Consider the following 19,948-nt stretch of genomic DNA (forward strand, 5'->3'; position numbering starts at 1 on the left):
TCCTCCCTGGACCATAGATATAGAAAACGTGTTAACACGTAATTACATTTCCCAGCAGAAATGGGGCGGCACCCCACTTTACCCGCTTCACCCCTGACACATTTGTAAATGAGAGGGATTATCCAAGCGGGACGACCCGATCCACGTCGCTGAGCAAAGGGCTTCCCTTTCACGGATCTACATTTCTATCTCTATGGTTCCGGAAGTGGGCCTGCCCTATGACTTCAACCCGTTAGAGAGCCTTCTAGAGAACGGCCCTCGCCTCCGCCGGAAGTCGTTTTCGCTTCGGTGGGAGGGTCTTATATGCAGGCCGTCGCGCCGGCTCTACTTCCTTTTCCGGCCACAGCAGGAGAGAGAAGCAGGCGCCGCAGCCATGGTGGGTCCGAGGGGGGAACCGGGAATCCGCCGCCATCCGCCGCGGGGGGAGCGCCGGGAGCTTCCGCGGGGAGGGGGCCGCATGGGCTCCGGTTTCGGGGAGCTATTAAGGGCGGGGGGGGTCTTCCCGGTGGGCGAAGGAGGGAGTTCCCCAGATTCTCTCCCAAGCATGGAGGCGGGCGAAGCGCTGCACCTGGTGAACTCCTGCCTGCGTGGCCGCAGCTGGGAGCTCCGGTGAAGCTGCGAGCCTCACACCGAGCCTGCTAGGTAGGCCAGTCGTGTGATGATCAGCCCCCCCATTGGGAAATGGGGGCGAAAGGGCCGCTGAGCCTGAGAGTGGGCCTGGCCTAGTTCTGTGGGGGGCTTCCTTGGGGGGGCAGCCTCCTTGATCCTGGCAGGCAGTGCCCCTCGAGGAGCCTCAATCGCACAGCCCACTTCAGCCTCCTTCGCCAATAATAATAATAGTAATAATAAATTTCATTTATGCCCCTGCCAGAGCCGGGCTCAGCACCACTAACACCAATAAAATCACAGTAAAAACATAATGGGGGGAAAAGAGAAGGGGAGAAAAAAAAACCCCAATTTAAAATACAGATTAAAATGCAATTTAAAATGCAGCTTCATTTTGAAGTAGCCGATAAATCAAGACCATAAGGGGAGGGAAATATAAGGGTCAGACCAAGTCTGAGGGCAAACGGGCCTGGCAGGTTCCTAGTCCTCAAGTCGCTCCAGATGCTTTTGGCGACAGCCCTGCAAGGGAGGCAGGAACCGCCGTGCTGAGCCTTGACTTTGCAGAGAGGGAGATGGGGGACATTTGTGGGCAGGGGCTTCATACTCTAATAATAACAATAATAATACTTTTATTCTTTATACCCTGCCCATCTGGTTGGGTGGCTCCTGCAACTGTCAGACTAGCCTTCCTCACAGGTGGTGGTGAGGCTGAAATAGCTGCTGTTATCATCATTACAGTAAACTTATATACCACCCTAGACCCACAGGGCTCAGGGTGGTTCAAAGAAGTATGTTCTGTCTCTGTGGTCAGAGGCAGCAATGTTGTTTCTTGGAACTGCAGAATAATTCATTATTATTATTACTTCTAGGCTTCCCTTTCGGTCCACTGGGAGAAGTGGGATTCTGGATTCTGAGGCTGGAAATGGGCAGCTTATGGCTCATCTCAGCCTCAGTTTCTCCATCTGTGAAATGGAGGCCTGAAATCATTTACACCTGCAAACATGTATTTCCCCAACTTCACTTTCTACACACACTCAGGGCGCGGGAAGCCTGGTCTTAAGTCATTCTTAGGGGTCTGGGCCCCCATCTCTGAGCCCTCCAAGCTTCCAGTGTCAGTGGCAATGGGGAGACTGTTTCTTTTGCAGAGCTGCCAGGATTTGTTGCCCTTTCCAGAGCCTCAATAAATCTTTGCTTCTCCTCCCCAAGTCGCTCGTCATCCCCGAGAAGTTCCAGCACATCCTGCGAGTTCTCAACACCAACATCGACGGGCGGCGGAAGATCGCCTTTGCCATCACCGCCATCAAGGTCCGTTTCCTTCAGTTAATCGTGAAATTATAGAGCGGGAAGGGACCCCGTGGGTCATCTAGTCCAGCCCGCCCCCTGGAATGCCACTCTCACAGCGGTTGTGATGTTTGAGGTGGTGGCGGCCATTGGGGGACCTGTAACGGTCAGTAAATGACATGGTGTCCCTTCGCCTTTACTTAACCACTGTGTAGGAAACAAGTCGCATTCTCAGGGGAAAAGCAGGCCTCTGTGACCGGGGCTGGGTTTGTGATTCGGCAAAAGCAGCGGGCCTCCTTTCTCCCTCTTATCAAACTAGCTCAAGGCCAAGCTTTTCCTGCACAAATGTACTCTTTGCTTCTGCAAAAAAAAATTATTTGCACAGTTGTTCCTAGCACGGTCTTGAGTAAGCAGATTCGGTTAACTACTTCCGTGCTCTCTGTTGCATCCCTTCGTGTGGCCTTTTCTCTGAGTGTCTCTTTGGTCCTGCTCCCCTGATCCTCCCCTCTCCTTGCTTGCAGGGGGTGGGCAGGCGTTACGCCCACGTGGTGCTGAGGAAGGCGGACATTGACCTGACCAAGAGGGCTGGAGAGCTCACCGAAGATGAGGTGAGTGTGTGTGTCCTATCTTCAGTGGGTCTTGGGTGTCCTTCCAGAAAGCCTGGAGGGTGAGCTGTGGCTGGGGGCACCCTCTGCTGCACACCTTGTTCAGCTGGTTGCCCCGACTGGCATGGCTTCTGCGGTGGTTCAGGTGCAACGGGTGGCCACTGAAGGATGCTGGGCTAAATCCAACAGCCTCCTCTAATGCTCCTCTGCTTTCCTGAATGAGTCCATCTGGGGAAACCCAGTCAGATGGGCGGAGTATAAATAAATTATTATTATTATTATTATTATTATTATTATTATTATTAAACTTTTCATTGTTGTTGGGATAAATCTTGGTATTTTCTCTTTTTTTGGTACTCCTGTTTCCTGAAATATAAAACAGGATTTTAAATATATATGTACCTTGATCCTTGGTTTACTTAACACAATATGATCATTATTATTTACTTGGGTTTTTGTCTGCTGTAGTTATTATACAATCAGTCTGATGTTTAGGATTGATTCAAACGTAACACAGAACGTATCTGTGACGCTCTTGGCCCTCTCCCTCGCAGGTGGAGCGTGTCATCACCATAATGCAGAACCCTCGTCAGTACAAGATCCCCGACTGGTTCCTGAACAGGCAGAAGGACGTCAAGGACGGGAAATACAGCCAGGTGAGAGCCAGGAGGACAGCAGCAAGCGAAATGCCTGCCTCCTCTGAGGAGCAGCTGGTGGGCCGTCAATTTGAAACCTTGCCAAAGACAAATCCATGGGACAGTGGCGACGGTTGGACTTGAAAAGCTGAGAGGGGAGGAGAGCCTGTTCAGACAAAGAGTTTGACCCACAAATGTTGATAGCTTTGGCTACCAGAGGACTGGACAGATTTGTAGTGAAGGCTGTTTCCGCACTTCCTCCCTGCTCAGAGGCAATGATCTTCCTGTATACTATCTGCTAGGAATCTCAGGACCTACTCTTCAGCTTGGATCCTGCTTGCGAGATTCCCTTAACAGGGATCTGGTTAGCTGCTGAGAGTCCAGAAGGGTCCCTTCTGGCCTGGTTCAACCTCAGGGCTCTTCCTAGGTCCTTATGGTTTGTAAAATCTGCAAAATGGACTTGAGAAGTGGGCATGAAATTGTCTCTCTTGAGTTCAGCAGGGGCTAGGACCAGGCGCGGTTGCCCAGACCTCTTCCTACACTGAGAGCCAGTGTGGTGTGGTGGTTAAGAGCGGTGGACTCGTAATCTGGTGAACCGGGTTCACTTCCCCGCTATTCCACATGCAGCTGCTGGGTGACCTTGGGCCAGTCACACTTCTCTGAAGTCTCTCAGCCCCACTCACCTCACAGAGTGTTTGTAGTGGGAGAGGAAGGGAAAGGAGATTGTTAGCCGCTTTGAGACTCCTTAGGGTAGTGATAAAGCGGGATATCAAATCCAAATTCTTCTCTTCTCCCATGCGAGCCCAAAAGGCCATGCTAGGTGGACATCTACCTCCAGGGCTGGCGGGTGGCGGCTGTGTATCCACTGCCCCATGGCCAACCCCTTTCCTCTGCCCCAACAGGTCTTGGCCAACGGGCTGGACAACAAGCTCCGCGAGGACCTGGAGCGGCTGAAGAAGATCCGGGCGCATCGGGGCCTGCGCCACTTCTGGGGGTGAGTAGCCGAGAGGGAGGGGGCTAAGAAGCAGCGGGTTGAAGCAGCAGCGAGCAGGTGTTGGGGGCAGCGGGGCGACACTGAGAGGATAAGAAAGCTTCCTGGGTGGCAAATTCCCTGCCTGTTGATATCTGGCAGGCCCCTCACTGTACTCATTAGTAGGTTGAGAAATTGGGTCATGAGGGCTGAGCTGGGAGGGGCATGCCTGTCTTCTCTCTCCTCCCCCCACCTTGCTGATATGCCACACTTTTCTTCTCTCCACACCCCAGCCTACGTGTCCGTGGCCAGCACACCAAGACCACCGGCCGTCGTGGCAGAACCGTGGGCGTCTCAAAGAAGAAGTAAATCTTTCCCCGTGCAGATAATAATAAAAAAGGGTTTTCTCAATGCTCTTGTCTCCTCCTTTGTCTCTGGTGGGTGGGTGGGGGGCCTGGACAGTGGGTTTCCCATCTCTGCACATTTCCTGGCAAAGGAGGGAGGGGGGTCTTGGCCAGCCCAGGGGGCTCAGAGGCCCACAGCATCAATGCTCGGGCAAGGGCAGAATGTACGTTGGCAGGGATCCCTCTTTTGGGGGGAAAATGTTCCAGTAAATAAAATAATTAAAAAACACCTGAGTAAAAGCAGCACTGCCAGGGACTGGGAGAATCCCTTACAAGGAAAGTCTAAATAGCTTGGGGAATTTTTACCCGGGAGACGGAAGGATAAAGGTTTATAAGGTCACGTGCACCCAATTTAAAGCACTTGACTGTGCCCAAGGAATCCTGGGAACTGGTTTACCCCTCCTCAGTGTTTCAGTTCCCAGCACTGCAACAAAATATAGTTCCCAGGGTTCTTTGGAGAGAGGCTGTGTGCTTCAAAATGCATGGGGTGGGTCTGACTCCCAGGTGAGGGCAAGTTTGGTGCTTGCTTCTTTCCCCCCTCTAGGAAAACAGGGTCAAGAATAGAAACTAAAATGGTTTGCCCTTTCACTGCCGCTGTGGGTTAAACCACAGAGCCTAGGATTTGCTGATCAGAAGGTCAGCGGTTCGAATCCCTGCGAGGGGGTGAGCTCCCGTTGCTCGGTCCCTGCTCCTGCCAACCTAGCAGTTCAAAAGCACGTCAAAGTGCAAGTAGATAAATAGATACTGCTCCGGCGGGAAGGTAAACGGCGTTTCCGTGTGCTGCTCTGCTTCACCAGAAGCGGCTTAGTCATGCTGGCCACATGACCCGGAAGCTGTATGCCGGCTCCCTCAGCCAATGAAGCCAGATGAGCGCCGCAACCCCAGAGTCAGCCACGACTGGACCTAATGGTCAGGGGTCCCTTTACCTTTTACACCAGTATATATAATTTTTATTAAATTTTCTAAACGACATTTAAACAACCTTACATCAATGTCCTCCCTTCTCTTTCGGTGGTTTATTTTACATACCATATATCCCTGCATATTTTACATGAACTAAACCATTCAGTATTCCATTATTGCTTCCATCAAAACTTACTTACACTGCTGAATTTATCTTAATGCTACCAGCGTTTTTAAATGAACACAATTTTTACCCATTGTCAGGTGGCAGTGGTGGTTGCTCGTGAGTAACCAGGCAGGACTCTGACCTGTCTTTTACAGGTTTTATTTTGGTGCAAAACTTTACAGTGCAGAACCCCAAAGTTCATGTCTGCCTCAATCGCTAGCAGTTATCTGGGAGTGGCTCTTTCTGGTTTTTACCCCAACATAAGAACTTCGTCACCCCCAGGCATTTCCTTCCTTCCTTGCGTTTTATCCCTCTGCGCAAGGTGGGCGACTGAAGATGCGTGTTTCCCTCCTGGTAAGGTGCGGTGCTGGGGCTCCCAGCAGCATCCCACCCCCCCCACCCCCGATCCCTCTTCCCCACTGGAGGCTTGGCTTTCCCCACCACAGGAAGAGGAACTGCTTCACAAGATCTTTGGGTGCTCCCTGTATCCCAACAGCCTCTCTGCCTCCCTTCCCTGTTCCGATGACACTCCCCTGACACCCATATATTCAGTAAACGTTTTCCAGGCTTCTTTAAACGTGCATCCTTGCTCTCATTCTATAAATTAAGTCTGTAAGCTGCACATATTTCATCAGTTTAAGTTTCCATTCTTCTTCGGTTGGGACCTCATTTTCCTTCTTTGGGCTCACAAGACACAGGCCCCAGTAGTGGCGTACATGAATAGCCTTTTTTGACACCTGGGAATTTCCCTCTGAATTATCTCCAACAAAAATAACACTGGGGTGGTTTTTTTTGGAAATGTACTTTTAAACATTTTTTCCCCCAATTCATGATACAGTGGTACATTGGCTGTCAAATGTTATCCGTTCCGGCAGTTCTGAAACGTTCGACAACCGGGGCGCAATGGGCAGTTGGCAAATTGTATTGAGAAAATTGAAAAATGCCTCAGAAGTTGTTCGATTTCTAAGACAGGAGTGCCTGGCGTGCTCTGGTCCATGGGGTCACGAAGAGTGGGACACGACTAAACGACTAAACAACAACAAGGTGTGTTTGCAAATGGAAGCATTTACTTCCGGGTTTTTGGCATTCAAAAACTGAAACGTTCAACAACCAAGGGACCGCTGTATATCATTTCCCAATACTCTCTTACCCTTTTACAAGTCCATCACATATGATAAAATGTACCCTCAACTTCATTACATCTCCAGCACTTAGTTTAGCAAGTCTGCTCAGTGTTAAATACCATCGGGAAATCATTTTCAGGTAGTTCTCCTTCAAAGAATTACATGCTGTGTACTTCAAATCGCTCTTCCACAGATTTTCCCAGAGGCTCAGATTATTATTATTGTGGCGATCACACAGGGTCCCCGGACCATAGCTGTCAACTTACAGATTTGAAAATAAGGGACCAGCAGCCAAAATAAGGGACCTTCCTGTCCTCCTGCAGTCTGGTCAAACTCATGCTGGTAGCTTCGAGAACCCTGTCCAACCAACTTTGTAACCAGAGGTTCAACTGAATAGAATCTGAATTACATGCACCACAAGGCCTATGCAGCCTCAGCTTAAGATGGCTCCCCGGCCTGGCTTTGCACTGCAAAGTTTGCAGCAGCACGTGCAACAAAATGGCGTCCAGCATTCAAAAAACCCCTCAGCTTGCATTAACTAGCCACACACAAGGCATGCAAGCTCCACCCCCAGTCGTTCTTAGACTTCTTATTGGGTGAGCAACACAGCCAAGCAACACAGTTGGAGCCTCCCTCCTCCCTGGCCGGCAGGGAGGGAGGGAGAGGAGCTGCTTCCTTTGAAATTTAAGGGACATCATTTAAGGGACATCCATCAATAAGGGACAGCAGTGGGACATGGCGCTGGAATAAGGGACTGTCCCTTCAAATAAGGGACACTTGACAGCTATGCCCCGGACGTTTGACGGTCTATTGACCCTGTGCCACCACTGTGATTGCTTTATTCGCTGCCACCAACCCGTTTCTCACGGGTACACACAGAGTCCAGACAGCTGTCAACATTAACAAATAATCAAGTTTATTTATAGGCATGAACAAACTTATGGTTACAGTTAATTTTTCTTGGCAGTTTCTTAATCTTTGTTCCTTAACTGTCTTACGCGTTTCTAACAACTTCAAACTGATTATTCCAACTATCTATCAGACTCCACCTAACAATTCCTCTCACTCACTCACAACACAACTCGACCAACCCACAGACTTAACCTCCCTCTTCCCTCTTCAACTCCCAACTCTCAACTGACTTCCACACAGCTCCACTCTCACTCCTCCTCTCTCTGGCCAATCACATCACACTCATTTAACCCTTTCCTTATGACCCACTTGGAGGCAAACGCCACAATTATTATTATTATTATTAATTATCATTTATATCCTTTCTCTATTGCCAGTGTGTCATAGAAGCTTTAACAAGCTCATCTTTTGTTTCCCAATCTAACAACAGTTTGTACATTATAGATAATATTTTTCTTTGTTTTGTAAAAGGTCTTTTACAAATGGTGAGCTTTGGTCCAAAAAATGTTTTCCTGTCTGTTTTAAACATTTCATATAGTTGATGATATTGTAGCCAAGTCAGAACTCTACTCTCAAACTGTTAAGTTATTAAGCTGAATCTCTATCAGGGCTCCGATAGATGCTTAATTTATGTATGATTTGTAACCATTACGCTGAAGACAGACCATAGGCACAGGCTCTCCAGGGCCCCGGCAGCCCCCACACCCCCCCAATGGAGGGGCTGGGCGCCCAAAACTTTTGTGCCAGGACCATGCATGGCCCGGTGGGGGCATGAGTGCCCGATGTCACTGCCCGCTGATGTCAGACGCACATGCCCCGCAGCATGCACAACCCCAGACACCTGTCCTCCCTTCTCTGGGAATCCAGCTTAGTTCCTTTTAAACCTTGGGTGACAGAGCGCATCCAGTTCCTCCTTTTACGGAGAGCTGGGGCCCACAGAGAGAGGCTTTCTTCTGAGGAGGGTGGGACCCCCTTGGCAGGCAGAGAGGAGCAGCAGCTTGAACAGAGAGGAAGGGGAGGATGCTCCCTGCCTTGGGGGTCTCCCCCCCTTGGGCATCCTCCCCCTCCATCCCTGGGACCCCCCTTCTCCACCAGGCGCCCCTAGGGGAAAGAGAGAGGAGACTCACTGGATCCCAGGAGGGGCCATCGAGGCAGCCTTGGCAGAGGACGAAGGAGGAGGGGCTCACGCTCTGGAGGACCTGGGACCCCCCCCCCACTTTCTGGCCTCTCTAGGATTCCAGCTCGGCTCCTGTTAACCCTTGGCCAGCCGAGGGCACAGAGGAGCTGCGCATGCTCCATGCGGGGGACCCATAGCCGCCTCTCGCGGAGGAAAGAGAAGGAAGCGGGGAAAGGGGGAGGCGGAGGGAGGGCGGGGCAAGGACCCGTGACGAAACAGACCTGGCCCCGCCCCTCCGCTGGGAAGGCGGCGGCTTCTCTGAGGGAAACGGCTTTTCCCGCCTTTTCCCAACTTCCCGCCTTTCGAAACCTGACCTTCCCCTCAGTTTTAGGCGCCAAGGAGGCCCATTCCTGGCAGACCAGGCGGCAGTTTCCCTGGGCTCCCTCGTTTATCGGGGGTTTTATTTTCACTCTGCGTAATTTCTGTTCATATCTCTTGCTTTTCGAGCTTCTGCTTCTTTAGAAAGGCATTTTGCTTTATTAAAAAAGACCCTTTCACCACTGCTTTGCCTGCATTCCATCCAGTATTTAAATTCATTTATTCAAATGGATTCCAAAATAGTCCCTTATAGTGCCACCCTCTTCCTTCTCTCTCTCCTCCTCCGCTGCCACTGAGGAGAAATGAAGAGGCTCCTCTGCCTCAGACGTTGGACTTGTGTCTGTCTGTGTGGGAGAGAGAAACTGGGTGGAAGAAGGGCCCAAGGATCCTGTAGTGGCCCCAGCAGAAGCCATCCACCATGGACCTGAAGCCCTGCAGGTAGTCCTCGTCCCACTTCTGGATGTGGGGCCCCTCCTCTGGGAACATGGCCATATACTTCCCTTCGTCGATGCCAAAATGGAAGAGCTCCTGCCAGTCAAAGAAGTACCTGTACAGGTAGTGAACTTGCTGCATGCTGTTGCAAGAAGTGGCAATCCTGCTTCATCTGGTACAGGATGTGTTGTGCGGGGGGCAGGGCAACAAATCCAACTCAATGGTGTAAAGTTGGAAAATGTCGACCACTTATAAACGCCATCTCCAACTCCTCGAAAGATTCCAAGTGTCTCCAAAAAAATCTTACGCATCACTTGGGAAGACAGGTGAACTAAAATCAGTGTACTGGAAGAAGCAAAGATCACCAGTATTGAAGCAAAGATGCTTAATTTATGTATGATTTGTTACCATTACACTGAAGACAGTCAATAGGCACTGGCTCTCCAGGGCCCTGACAGCCCCTACATCCCCCCAATGGAGGGGCTGGGCACCCACAACTTTTGTGCCAGGGCCATGCATGGGCCAGTGGGGGCATGAGTGCCCAATGTCATTGCACGCTGATGTCGGATGCACAGCCCCAGGCACCTGGTCCCAGGGCCAAGCCAGCAGGCCTGAGACCAGGAGTAAAAGAATTCTGTCCGTACTTGGATGTTTCCTGTAATTTCCTTCCATTCTCTGGACCAGACCTGGGACTCCTGCACACTTGGAAGCTGCGTGTTACTCTGCCACAAAGGGGCCAAGTGCTATGGGCGCAGGCTGGTCCCACCTCATAACCACAACAGGTTTTGGTTATGGGGGTTTTCCCCATGGGTTGTGGGTGACTGAAGAGGTTCCCTTTAACCTTTTGATATGATTCCTTCAATGGTTGTTTAAGTGCAGTTTAGAAGCTGGGTGTCCCAGTCCAGGCACAGGAACCTGTTGGGATCGTCCTACTCTCGTGTAGGACCCTGGCAGAGACACATGCCCGACTGGCATGTTCTCTCCCTCCTGGTTGATCAGGAGCTTAAAAGCTTTCTCCAACCCGAACATCACAGCGACTGATGCCTTGGAGACATCAGCACACTCAGGGATCCACAGTCTTCGCAGTTTGCGTAACAGACCTCAGTAGCACAGCCTTTTGGCTAATCTACATTTATTTACATATAATACACTCAGAGCATTCTGCTTTAGCTCCTTCCTCTTTCTCATCAGACAGCAAAAAGAGAAAGAACAAAGGACAATACTCCTACATCACGGAACACAGTAATACCAAAACATCCTGTCTCCGCCACTTCCCACACTGTGGAATGAAAACATACACCATCATGTGATAGACAACAATCCCATGACTGCAGGCACAGGGTAAAGTCTGCTAAAATACAATCACAACACAGCAAGTGCTATGGTTTCTCCCCACGGTGAGTTCTTTGATGGGAAGAGAAAGTGCAGCTGTGACGGAAGCACTTCCCACATTCCAGGCACTGATAGGGTGTCTCCCCTGTATGAATTATGTGATGGGAGAGTCTTGTCGGAGTGCAAATATCCAGAGATGTAGTGATCAGGTGGGATTGCTATGAGGAATTATAACAAATATAGAGTAAGCCAACTGTGTCAGCAATGAAAGCATTGCGTTGACAGGGTTTAAACTATTTTGACATGATTCTTGATCAATCTACACCTCTGAATCTCTGGCCATTTCCTCTACTGCCCATTTCACATGTCACGTACACAGCAGTTGCTTCGCCAGGCAGGCATCCTGTGCCATAAAGATAGTGGGCAAGTTTCTTTGATGCAGTTTTCTTATATATTTATCTTAAGATGTTAATCTTGGAGCCAGGAAACAGATCTCACATGAAGGGGATAGTGATCTGGTCTTTCTGGCCATCCTTCTTATCATGTTTATTTCTCACCTCTGGGGTTGCCAGATGCACCCCTTTGTAGTTCTCAACTTATTTACCCAAAAAGTATGCATGGATAACTAGTGTTTATAGGTTAACTTTCTCCCCACATGGGTTTGTGGAAATGCTCAGAAGAAATATGATTGGTTCTTTTGAATGCTCTGTAAAAAGTTCTTTTGTGAATAAAACGGCCTGGGCCAGGGGCTATGCGACGGACAAGCACAGAGAGACACGATTATACGCACCCTTCCCAGAGTCTTGCTGGTTCAAGCCTCTGTGTGTATTCTTATTAATCAGAGTTCAATCCTTCCTTTACTTTGTGAACGCAACAAGTCTTACTGTGACGGAAACTCTTTCCACATTCCAAGCACTGATACGGTTTCTCTCCTGTATGAACTCTTTGATGATAAGAGAGAGGGCTACTGTGACTGAAGGTCTTTCCACATTCCAAGCACTGATAGGGTTTCTCCCCTGTATGAATTCTTTGATGGGAAGTGAGTTGACCATTCAGACAGAAACTCTTTCCACATTCGAAGCACTGATAGGGTTTCTCCCCTGTATGAATTCTTTTATGGGAAGTGAGATGTGAACTTTGACTAAAGCTCTTTCCACATTCCAAGCACTGGTAGGGTTTCTCCCCTGTATGAATTCTTTGATGAGAAGTGAGATCTGAGCTCTTTCTGAAAGTCTTCCCACACTGCAAGCACCGAAAAGGTTTCTCCCCTGTATGAATTCTTTGATGGGAAGGAAGACTGGCTTTGTGACTGAAGCTCTTTCCACATTCTAAGCACTGATAAGGTTTCTCCCCTGTATGATTTCTTTGATGGTAAGTGAGATGAATGCTCTGAGTGAAGTTTTTTCCACATTCCAAGCACTGATAGAGTTTCTCCCCTGTGTGAATTCTTTGATGGGAAGTGAGATGGCGACTCAGACGGAAACTCTTTCCACATTCTAAGCACTGATAGAGTTTCTCCCCTGTATGAATTCTTTGATGGTAAGAGAGAGAGGTGCTCCGACTGAAACTCTTTCCACATTCCAAGCACTGATACGGTTTCTCCCCTGTATGAATTCTTTGATGGTAAGTGAGACCGTTCCTCTGACTGAAGCTCTTTCCACATTCCAGGCACCGATAGGGTTTCTCCCCTGTATGAATTCTTTGATGGGAAGTGAGATGACTACTCAGACGGAAACTCTTTCCACATTCCAAGCACTGATAAGGTTTCTCCCCTGTATGTATTCTTTGATGGTAAGTGAGATGAATGCTCTGAATGAAGTTCTTTCCACATTCCAAGCACTGATAGGGTTTCTCCCCTGTATGAATTTTTTGATGGGAAGTGAGATGAATGCTCTGACTGAAGCTCTTTCCACATTCCAAGCACTGATAGGGTTTCTCTCCTGTATGAATTCTTTGATGGGAAGTGAGATGACTACTCAGACGGAAACTCTTTCCACATTCCAAGCACTGATAAGGTTTCTCCCCTGTATGTATTCTTTGATGGGAAGTGAGATGAATGCTCTTAATGAAGTTTTTTCCACATTCCAAGCACTGATAAGGTTTATTCGTAATGGGATTTATTTGATGAGAAGTGGTCTGGGACCTCTGACTAAAGTTATCTTCACAATCTGAGTATTTATATGGCTTCTCTACGGTGTGGATTCTTTCTTGGTCCCCCTTGTTATTAATTTCCATTTCATCACCCCCTGCAATGAAAAAAAACGATTATTTTTTAAATATTAGTATGTTATTGAAAGATTATTCATTCATAAAGAAATTATATGGTAAGAGGACTTCCTGTTTCCGGCGGTTGGGAATGGCTGCCTCCCACAAGATCGGACCGCAGCCGTGCCGATAATTCAGGGTAATTAGCCCTGGCAGCCTCTCCAGGGTAGGGGAGGACTGTCTCAAAGACCCGCGGATTGTCCGAGATTGCCAGCGTGCACTAAGGTGCAGCCAACAGGACACTGGGTCAAAGAGCACGGTCATGGCTGGCACTCTCCGATGTCACTCCTATAGCCAGAGACATCTGTTTGGGAATTAAAATAGATTTGAAAAACAAACACTTGGTCTGAATGGAAAAAGCCGGGGGGGGGGGGGGAGAGACACCTGCTGAATGTACAGTCTCTGGTGTATAAGCTCGGACTTCAAAGAGATCCTCATCATGGTGTGTGGATTGCGGAGGTGAGTGGTATGCTTTTCTTATTCTCCTTTCTTAAGATCAACAATTGGTTTTTCATGCTAAGCCTCATTTAGAACTTAAATTGCTTCTAAAAAAAATGAGTGCAGAAGGACTTCTATTTACAATTGGGACTCATGCGCAGCTTTTTTTTTTTTAAGACTTGAAATGTTTGTTAAGGAGGAGAACAAAGGATTAAAATGGCGCTCCCCTATTACGCGGTTACGGAAAATTTGAAATCCCTCCCCAATTAAGAGAAACAGGAATTAATTGTTGGCTGACTACAACGGTTTGAGACAATATTTTGGATAATATACAGTGCAGCTGTTTGCAAAAGATTTTTTCCATTATGAACAAGAGAAAAGGCTAAATGGATGTCTAGCAGGCCCCTTCTAGGGCCCGGAGGGGGGCCTGGGTGGCTTCCAGGAAGGCTGATTGATCACCAAATGACTGAGATATTGCAATACAGCAAACAGTCTGCATAAGAACAACTCAATAAGGCGCAAGATACTGCATTTACAAATCTTGAAAGGTTTTGACAACAGCTGAATGGGAAAGATTAATGATTTGGGAGCTGCCAAGTTACTGAAACTTCAGAGAGCTGGACAAAAGCCCGGAATGGATGGAGCAAGATGAAGTGGCGTGAGTAAAAAAAAAAAAAACAGTTGAAAGGGTACATTACACAAACAAATCTGCACTTGACGGACAAAGGGTTATCTGTTTTCTGACATGATTGAGGATCGCAGAGACAAAGAAGGTTGAAGAGATAAAATTGAGATATGGAAATATCGATGAGATGCTGGACTGAGGTTCAGAATGGGAAGTTGTAAAATAAAAATTACAATTTGGAAGACAAATTGATCTTTTTTATTTTTATTGCATTATGATTTGATATGTTAATTGGATGTTTTTTATTGGAAAATTAATAAATGCTCTAACAAAAAAAAGAAATTATATGATAAGAGAAAGGAATAAAAAGAGAAAAGAATTTTTAAAGAGGGGGAAATGGTGCAAAAAATGCAGTGTAATAGACTAAGTAGGTTATTATATTCTATAGGCTATAGTAGGTTATTATATTGGTATTAAGTAGTATTGTTACACTAATTCAGTATATATAGATAGACTAATTAGAGCCTCAGGAAGAACAACCATTCACAACTGTTCATTCTTCAACGTTGCTAATGAACGGTTGTGAAAGAGGAAGAACTGAAGGGAATTAGATGGGAGTTCTTACTATGGAGTTAACTGTCTTTGTTTGCTGGTATTAGCTGAAATATTTACGGGAACCTGAGATTCAATTAATTTTGTTTGGCCCAATTACGAAATCTTCTCTGTCTCCATTGTCAGTTATCTCTTTAGTCAACCAAAATCAACAGAAGCAAAAACACAAATCTGGCAGAAGCTACTTCAACCTCCTTACCCACTCTGACGGATATTCACAGACAACACCACCAATCACCCTCCATTCCAAGTGATTTCTGCGGGCGTTAGATTTCCAGGTGGTGTAGGTGACACTACTGAGTTCCATCCAAACCTTGCAGATTCATCACAAGGAGAGAGATATGGAATTTCAAAACAGATATGATGATCCTCAGAGAGCCTTACCCAGAGAATCCAGGAGCCCACGATTCTCCTCCATGACCTCCTCATGCAGAGCTCTCTGGTCAGGATCCAGCAACGCCAACTCCTTGTCCGTGAAATGAACAGTGACATCCTCAAAGCACACCAGACCCTTTTAAAAAAAGGGAAATGTCCTCCTCTTAGACAGCATAAAGATGATCTACAACACTGCTGTTTTTCCCCCTGCCTGTTAATTGTTGCGTTGATTTAATGGGATTGTTTTGCTCCACATGATATGCTTATTTTAACATCTCGCTGGAATTACTTTATTTTAATGATGGGTCCTAATCTTTGTGTGAATGGGTGGAACTCCACATTTTTTCTTCCAAGCATTCTGGCTTCCCCACCCCTCGGCGTCTCTCCCTACAAGTCTCATGCCCCCTACCTGATCTGCTTCTATAGCCGCTGCTTCTCCTTCTCCACCATGAAAAGACGCACGAGGTCTTGCTGGCATCATCCGGTCACCTGCCAGAGACAAAGGGAAGTGGGAAGCCATGAATGCCTGCTTTTCTCCGACGTTCAGGAGTGCATCTCTAATTACAGGTGGACCTTGGAAGAAGTCTATCCTACTGAGTGCCTTTTGACATTCGTACACCTTTAATATTTTAGTTGTGTAAAAATACATCTCTGCTCCTTTGAGTTCTTGGCCACAACAGCCTCCACTGGTGGAGGACAAGGGGGGCAGGGGAGTGTACCGCCCCCAGCACCACCATGCCAGTGGGGTGCCATCGCGGCCACTTCCGGACGTGCGCCATGCACCCCCCCTGTGCTGGGTGCCCTGCCAGAAGGATGTGCACCAGCCATGCCCCCGCCTGCTCTCCACCCCCCCTTCCAGAGCCAGCAGCTCCTCCGCAGACAGCAGAAAAGAACTAACAGATTACAGTAGTTTATAAATCCCCACAATGTGACCAAAGAGAGAAATAACTCCCTCCTTACCTAGTGGTCTCTCCCTGGTGTCCATCAGAGTCCTCTCTGCCTCAGAGGAATCAGGACCCATTTCTGCCATCAGATTCTTTCCCTGAAAGAGCAACTGAGATTCAAAAGAGAGAATGGAGAGAAGGATTAGAAAAGGATTTTGCAGAGCTAAACACTTTACCAGATCTCATTCCTTGGATCCTATCCATAAAGGGATCGGATATCAGTAATGCATTTTGGGATATTCTCCCTCTGGTTTGGAGCCCCTTGGGAAAACCCAGAGGAAAATATATCTCACCTGATGCTCTGCCTGCTTCCTCTCTTCTGCCTGACTCAGGAGGAAACCTTCGGCCAGGGCCACTGCCTGGGAACTGGTCTCTGCTCCACATTCCCTCACCCAGCTCTCTATCTCGGGTGGAAGGACAGCCAGGAACTGCTCCAAGATCACCAGGTCCAGCATCTCAGCTTTCGTGTTCCTTTCTGGCTTCAGCCACTGACAGTCAAGGTGGTAGAGTCGGCTGCAAACCTCTCGAGGTCCTTCAGCCTCCTGGCAGCAGAATTGCTTGGGCTGCTGGCTCTGGACATCTGAGTGGAGGGTGTCCTTCTCACCCAGGATCACCGGCACAGAGTTTTCCCAGAATCCCCCAGTGCTCCCATATTCAATCGCATGGTCTCTTCCTGCTTTAGGGCCAGCCGAGTCTTGCTCATCCATCTATGTTTTCAGGAAGCTCCCAAGCTATCAGAAGGAGTCCCTTTTTTCTTCTGGAAAGTTCTTCCTGTCCGAATTAGATAGAGGTGCTGGCAAACCCTACAAAGCAAATGCATTGTTCTGTTATAAAATTGGCACTTTGTCAGGATCAGAAAAATGTCCCCAGACATATGTGGGTGACTTTAGCTAGCAATCAAGGCTGCACTACACTAAAGCCCAGACTCTGAGCTTACTGGGATTGTAAATTGTTTAAAGCTGTTTTTGAACTTGATTACAGCTCCACAAGAGAAAAATAAAGACTCCAGAAAAACAACAACACACCGTCAGAATTTTTCTCAATCTGGCTGGTCCAAATATAAATTTAAGCATAGCAATAGAAATATTATTACTAGTAATAGTACTACTACTACTACTATGCCGCCCATCTGACTGGGTTGCCTCAGTGGCTTCCAATAAGATGAACATCAAACACAGTAAGACATCAAACATTAAAAATTTTCTTCATCAATAGAGCAATTATTCTCCTCCCTTTGAATCCCCCTTCCTCCGAATTCAAATAGACCAAGACTTTATGTTGTTTCATTGGTAGCAGAAGAGGAAAAATGACTCTTACTCACACTTGATGTAAGCACAACCGCAAGGGCTCCTGAGGAGGCGTCTGACTATGGAATGTGGATTCCTAATCTCTTAATTATTCTCTATCCTGTTTCGCCTTTTTCTTTTCCAGCCAATTCACGAAGCTGGAACTCACTACAGTGGCCACTAATAATGAAACATATGTCACAAATATCCCTGCACATTTATTTCGATATTTTCTGATATACAAACGATGGGAGAGGATTTACAATCGGAGAACTATTGAATGGGAAAGGACCCTGCGGACCATATAGTCCAGTCCCCTGCGATGAAGAAATCTTCACCCAACTTGGGCACATACCCATGACCAAGTAACACCCTCCCCTTTCAAGGAGGGGGGGTGGGTTTTAGCTCTGGGGGACCCCTCCCTCCCCCTTTCTGTCCTCCCTTCTCTAGGAATCCAGCTTAGTTCCTTTTAACCCTTGGCGAACGGAAGGCACCCAGCTCTCCCCTCTATGGAGAGAAGGAGCCCACAGAGAGAGGCTTTGTTGTGGGGAGGGTGGGACCCCCTTGGCAGGCAGAGAGGAGCAGCAGCTTGAACAGAGAGGAAGGGGGGAGGATGCTCCCTGCCTTGGGGGTCTCCCCGCCTCCCTTGAGTATCCTCCCCCTGAAGCCCTGGGACCCCCCTTCTCCCCCAGGCGCCCCAAGGGAAAAGAGAGAGGAGACTCAGGAGACTCAGAGAGAGAGGATCCCAGGAGGGGCCATCGAGGCAGCCTTAGCGGAGGACGAAGGAGGAGGGGCTTCCGCTCTGGAGGACCTGGGACCCCCGCCCCCACTTCCTGGCCTCTCCAGGATTCCAGCTCGCCTCCTGTTAACCCTTGGCCAGCCGAGCGCACAGAGGAGCTACGCATGCTCCATGCGGGGGACCCATAGCCTTCTCTCGCGGACGCCTCAGAGAAGGAAGCGGGGAACGGGGGAGGGCGGGGCAAGGACCCGTGACGAAACAGACCTGGCCCCGCCCCTCCGCTGGGAAGGCGACGGCTTCTCTGAGGGAAACGGCTTTTCCCGCCTTTTCCCAGCTTCCCGCCTTTCGAAACCTGACCCTCCCCTCAGTTTTAGGCGCCAAGGAGGCCGATTCCTGGCAGACCAGGCGGCAGTTTCCCTGGGCTCCCTCGTTTATCGGGGGTTTTATTTTCATTCTGCGTGATTTCTGTTCATATCTCTTGCTTTTGGAGCTTCTGCTTCTTTAGAAAGGCATTTTGCTTTATTAAAAAAGACCCTTTCACCACTGCTTTGCCTGCATTCCATCCAGTATTTAAATTCATTTATTCAAATGGATTTCGAAATAGTTCCTTATAGTGCCATCCCTTCCCCCCACTCCTCCTCCGCTGCCACTGAGGAGAAATGAAGAGGCTCCTCTGCCTCAGACGTTGGACTTGTGTCTGTCTGTGTGGGAGAGAGAAACTGGGTGGAAGAAGGGCCCAAAGATCCTGTAGTGGCCCCAGCAGAAGCCATCCACCATGGACCTGAAGCCCTGCAGGTAGTCCTCGTCCCACTTCTGGATGTGGGGCCCCTCCTCTGGGAACATGGCCATATACTTCCCTTGGTCGATGCCAAAATGGAAGAGCTCCTGCCAGTCAAAGAAGTACCTGTACAGGTAGTGAACTCGCTGCATGCCGTTGCAAGAAGTGGCAATCCTGCTTCATCTGGTACAGGATGTGTTGTGTGGGGGGCAGGGCAGCAAATCCAACTCAGTGGTGTAACATTGGAAAATGTCGACCACTTATAAACACCATCTCCAACTCCTTGAAAGATTCCAACAGTGTCTCCAAAAAAATCTTACGCATCACTTGGGAAGACAGGTGAACTAAAATCAGTGTACTGGAAGAAGCAAAGATCACCAGTGTTGAAGCAAAGATGCTTAATTTATGTATGATTTGTAACCATTACACTGAAGACAGTCAATAGGCACTGGCTCTCCAAACCCCCCAATGGAGGGGCTGGGCACCCACAACTTTTGTGCCAGGGCCATGCATGGCCCGGTGGGGGCATGAGTGCCCGATGTCACTGCACGCTGATGTCAGATGCACAGCCCCAGGCACCTGGTCCCAGGGCCAAGCCAGCAGGCCTGAGACCAGGAGTAAAAGAATTCTGTCTGTACTTGGATGTTTCCTGTAATTTCCTTCCATTCTCTGGACCAGACCTGGGACTCCTGCGCACTTGGAAGCTGCGTGTTACTCTGCCACAAAGGGGCCAAGTGCTATGGGCGCAGGCTGGTCCCACCTCATAACCACAACAGGTTTTGGTTATGGGGGTTTTCCCCATGGGTTGTGGGTGACTGAAGAGGTTCCCTTTAACCTTTTGAGATGATTCCTGCAATGGTTGTTTAAGTCCAGTTTAGAAGCTGGGTGTCCCAGTCCAGGCACAGGAACCTGTTAGGATCATCCTACGCTCGTGTAGGCATGCCTGACTGGCATGTTCTCTCCCTCCTGGTTGATCGGGAGCTTCAAAAGCTTTCTCCAACCCGAACATCACAGCGACTGA

The 19,948-nt window shown here is 48.5% G+C and overlaps 2 protein-coding genes across 2 annotated transcripts in view; one reads left to right on the forward strand and one right to left on the reverse strand.

The window, feature by feature from the left end:
• The first annotated feature begins 20 nt into the window (after nt 1-20).
• On the forward strand, nt 21-4,508 carry RPS18 (ribosomal protein S18). Its single transcript, XM_083602514.1, has 6 exons — nt 21-376; nt 1,813-1,911; nt 2,409-2,495; nt 3,047-3,148; nt 4,030-4,121; nt 4,391-4,508. Exons 1-6 carry the CDS (start codon nt 194-196, stop codon nt 4,464-4,466), a joined length of 639 nt encoding a protein of 212 aa, XP_083458640.1. The 5' UTR covers nt 21-193; the 3' UTR covers nt 4,467-4,508.
• A 3,081-nt stretch (nt 4,509-7,589) lies between these two features.
• Nucleotides 7,590-19,948, reverse strand: part of LOC310756468 (uncharacterized protein) — a 35,225-nt gene continuing 22,866 nt past the window's right edge. Inside the window, exons 7-11 of the mRNA XM_083600608.1 lie at nt 16,141-16,222; nt 15,590-15,669; nt 15,190-15,316; nt 9,970-13,111; nt 7,590-8,283 (exon numbers count right to left, since the gene is read on the reverse strand). Of these exons, the coding sequence (XP_083456734.1) occupies nt 11,700-13,111; nt 15,190-15,316; nt 15,590-15,669; nt 16,141-16,222 (1,701 nt within the window). The 3' untranslated portion in view covers nt 7,590-8,283; nt 9,970-11,699. The remainder of the gene's footprint in view (nt 8,284-9,969; nt 13,112-15,189; nt 15,317-15,589; nt 15,670-16,140; nt 16,223-19,948) is intronic.

The sequence above is a fragment of the Podarcis filfolensis genome (genome assembly GCF_964270895.1).
Source record: "Podarcis filfolensis genome assembly, chromosome: 2".
Classification (NCBI taxonomy): domain Eukaryota; kingdom Metazoa; phylum Chordata; class Lepidosauria; order Squamata; family Lacertidae; genus Podarcis; species Podarcis filfolensis.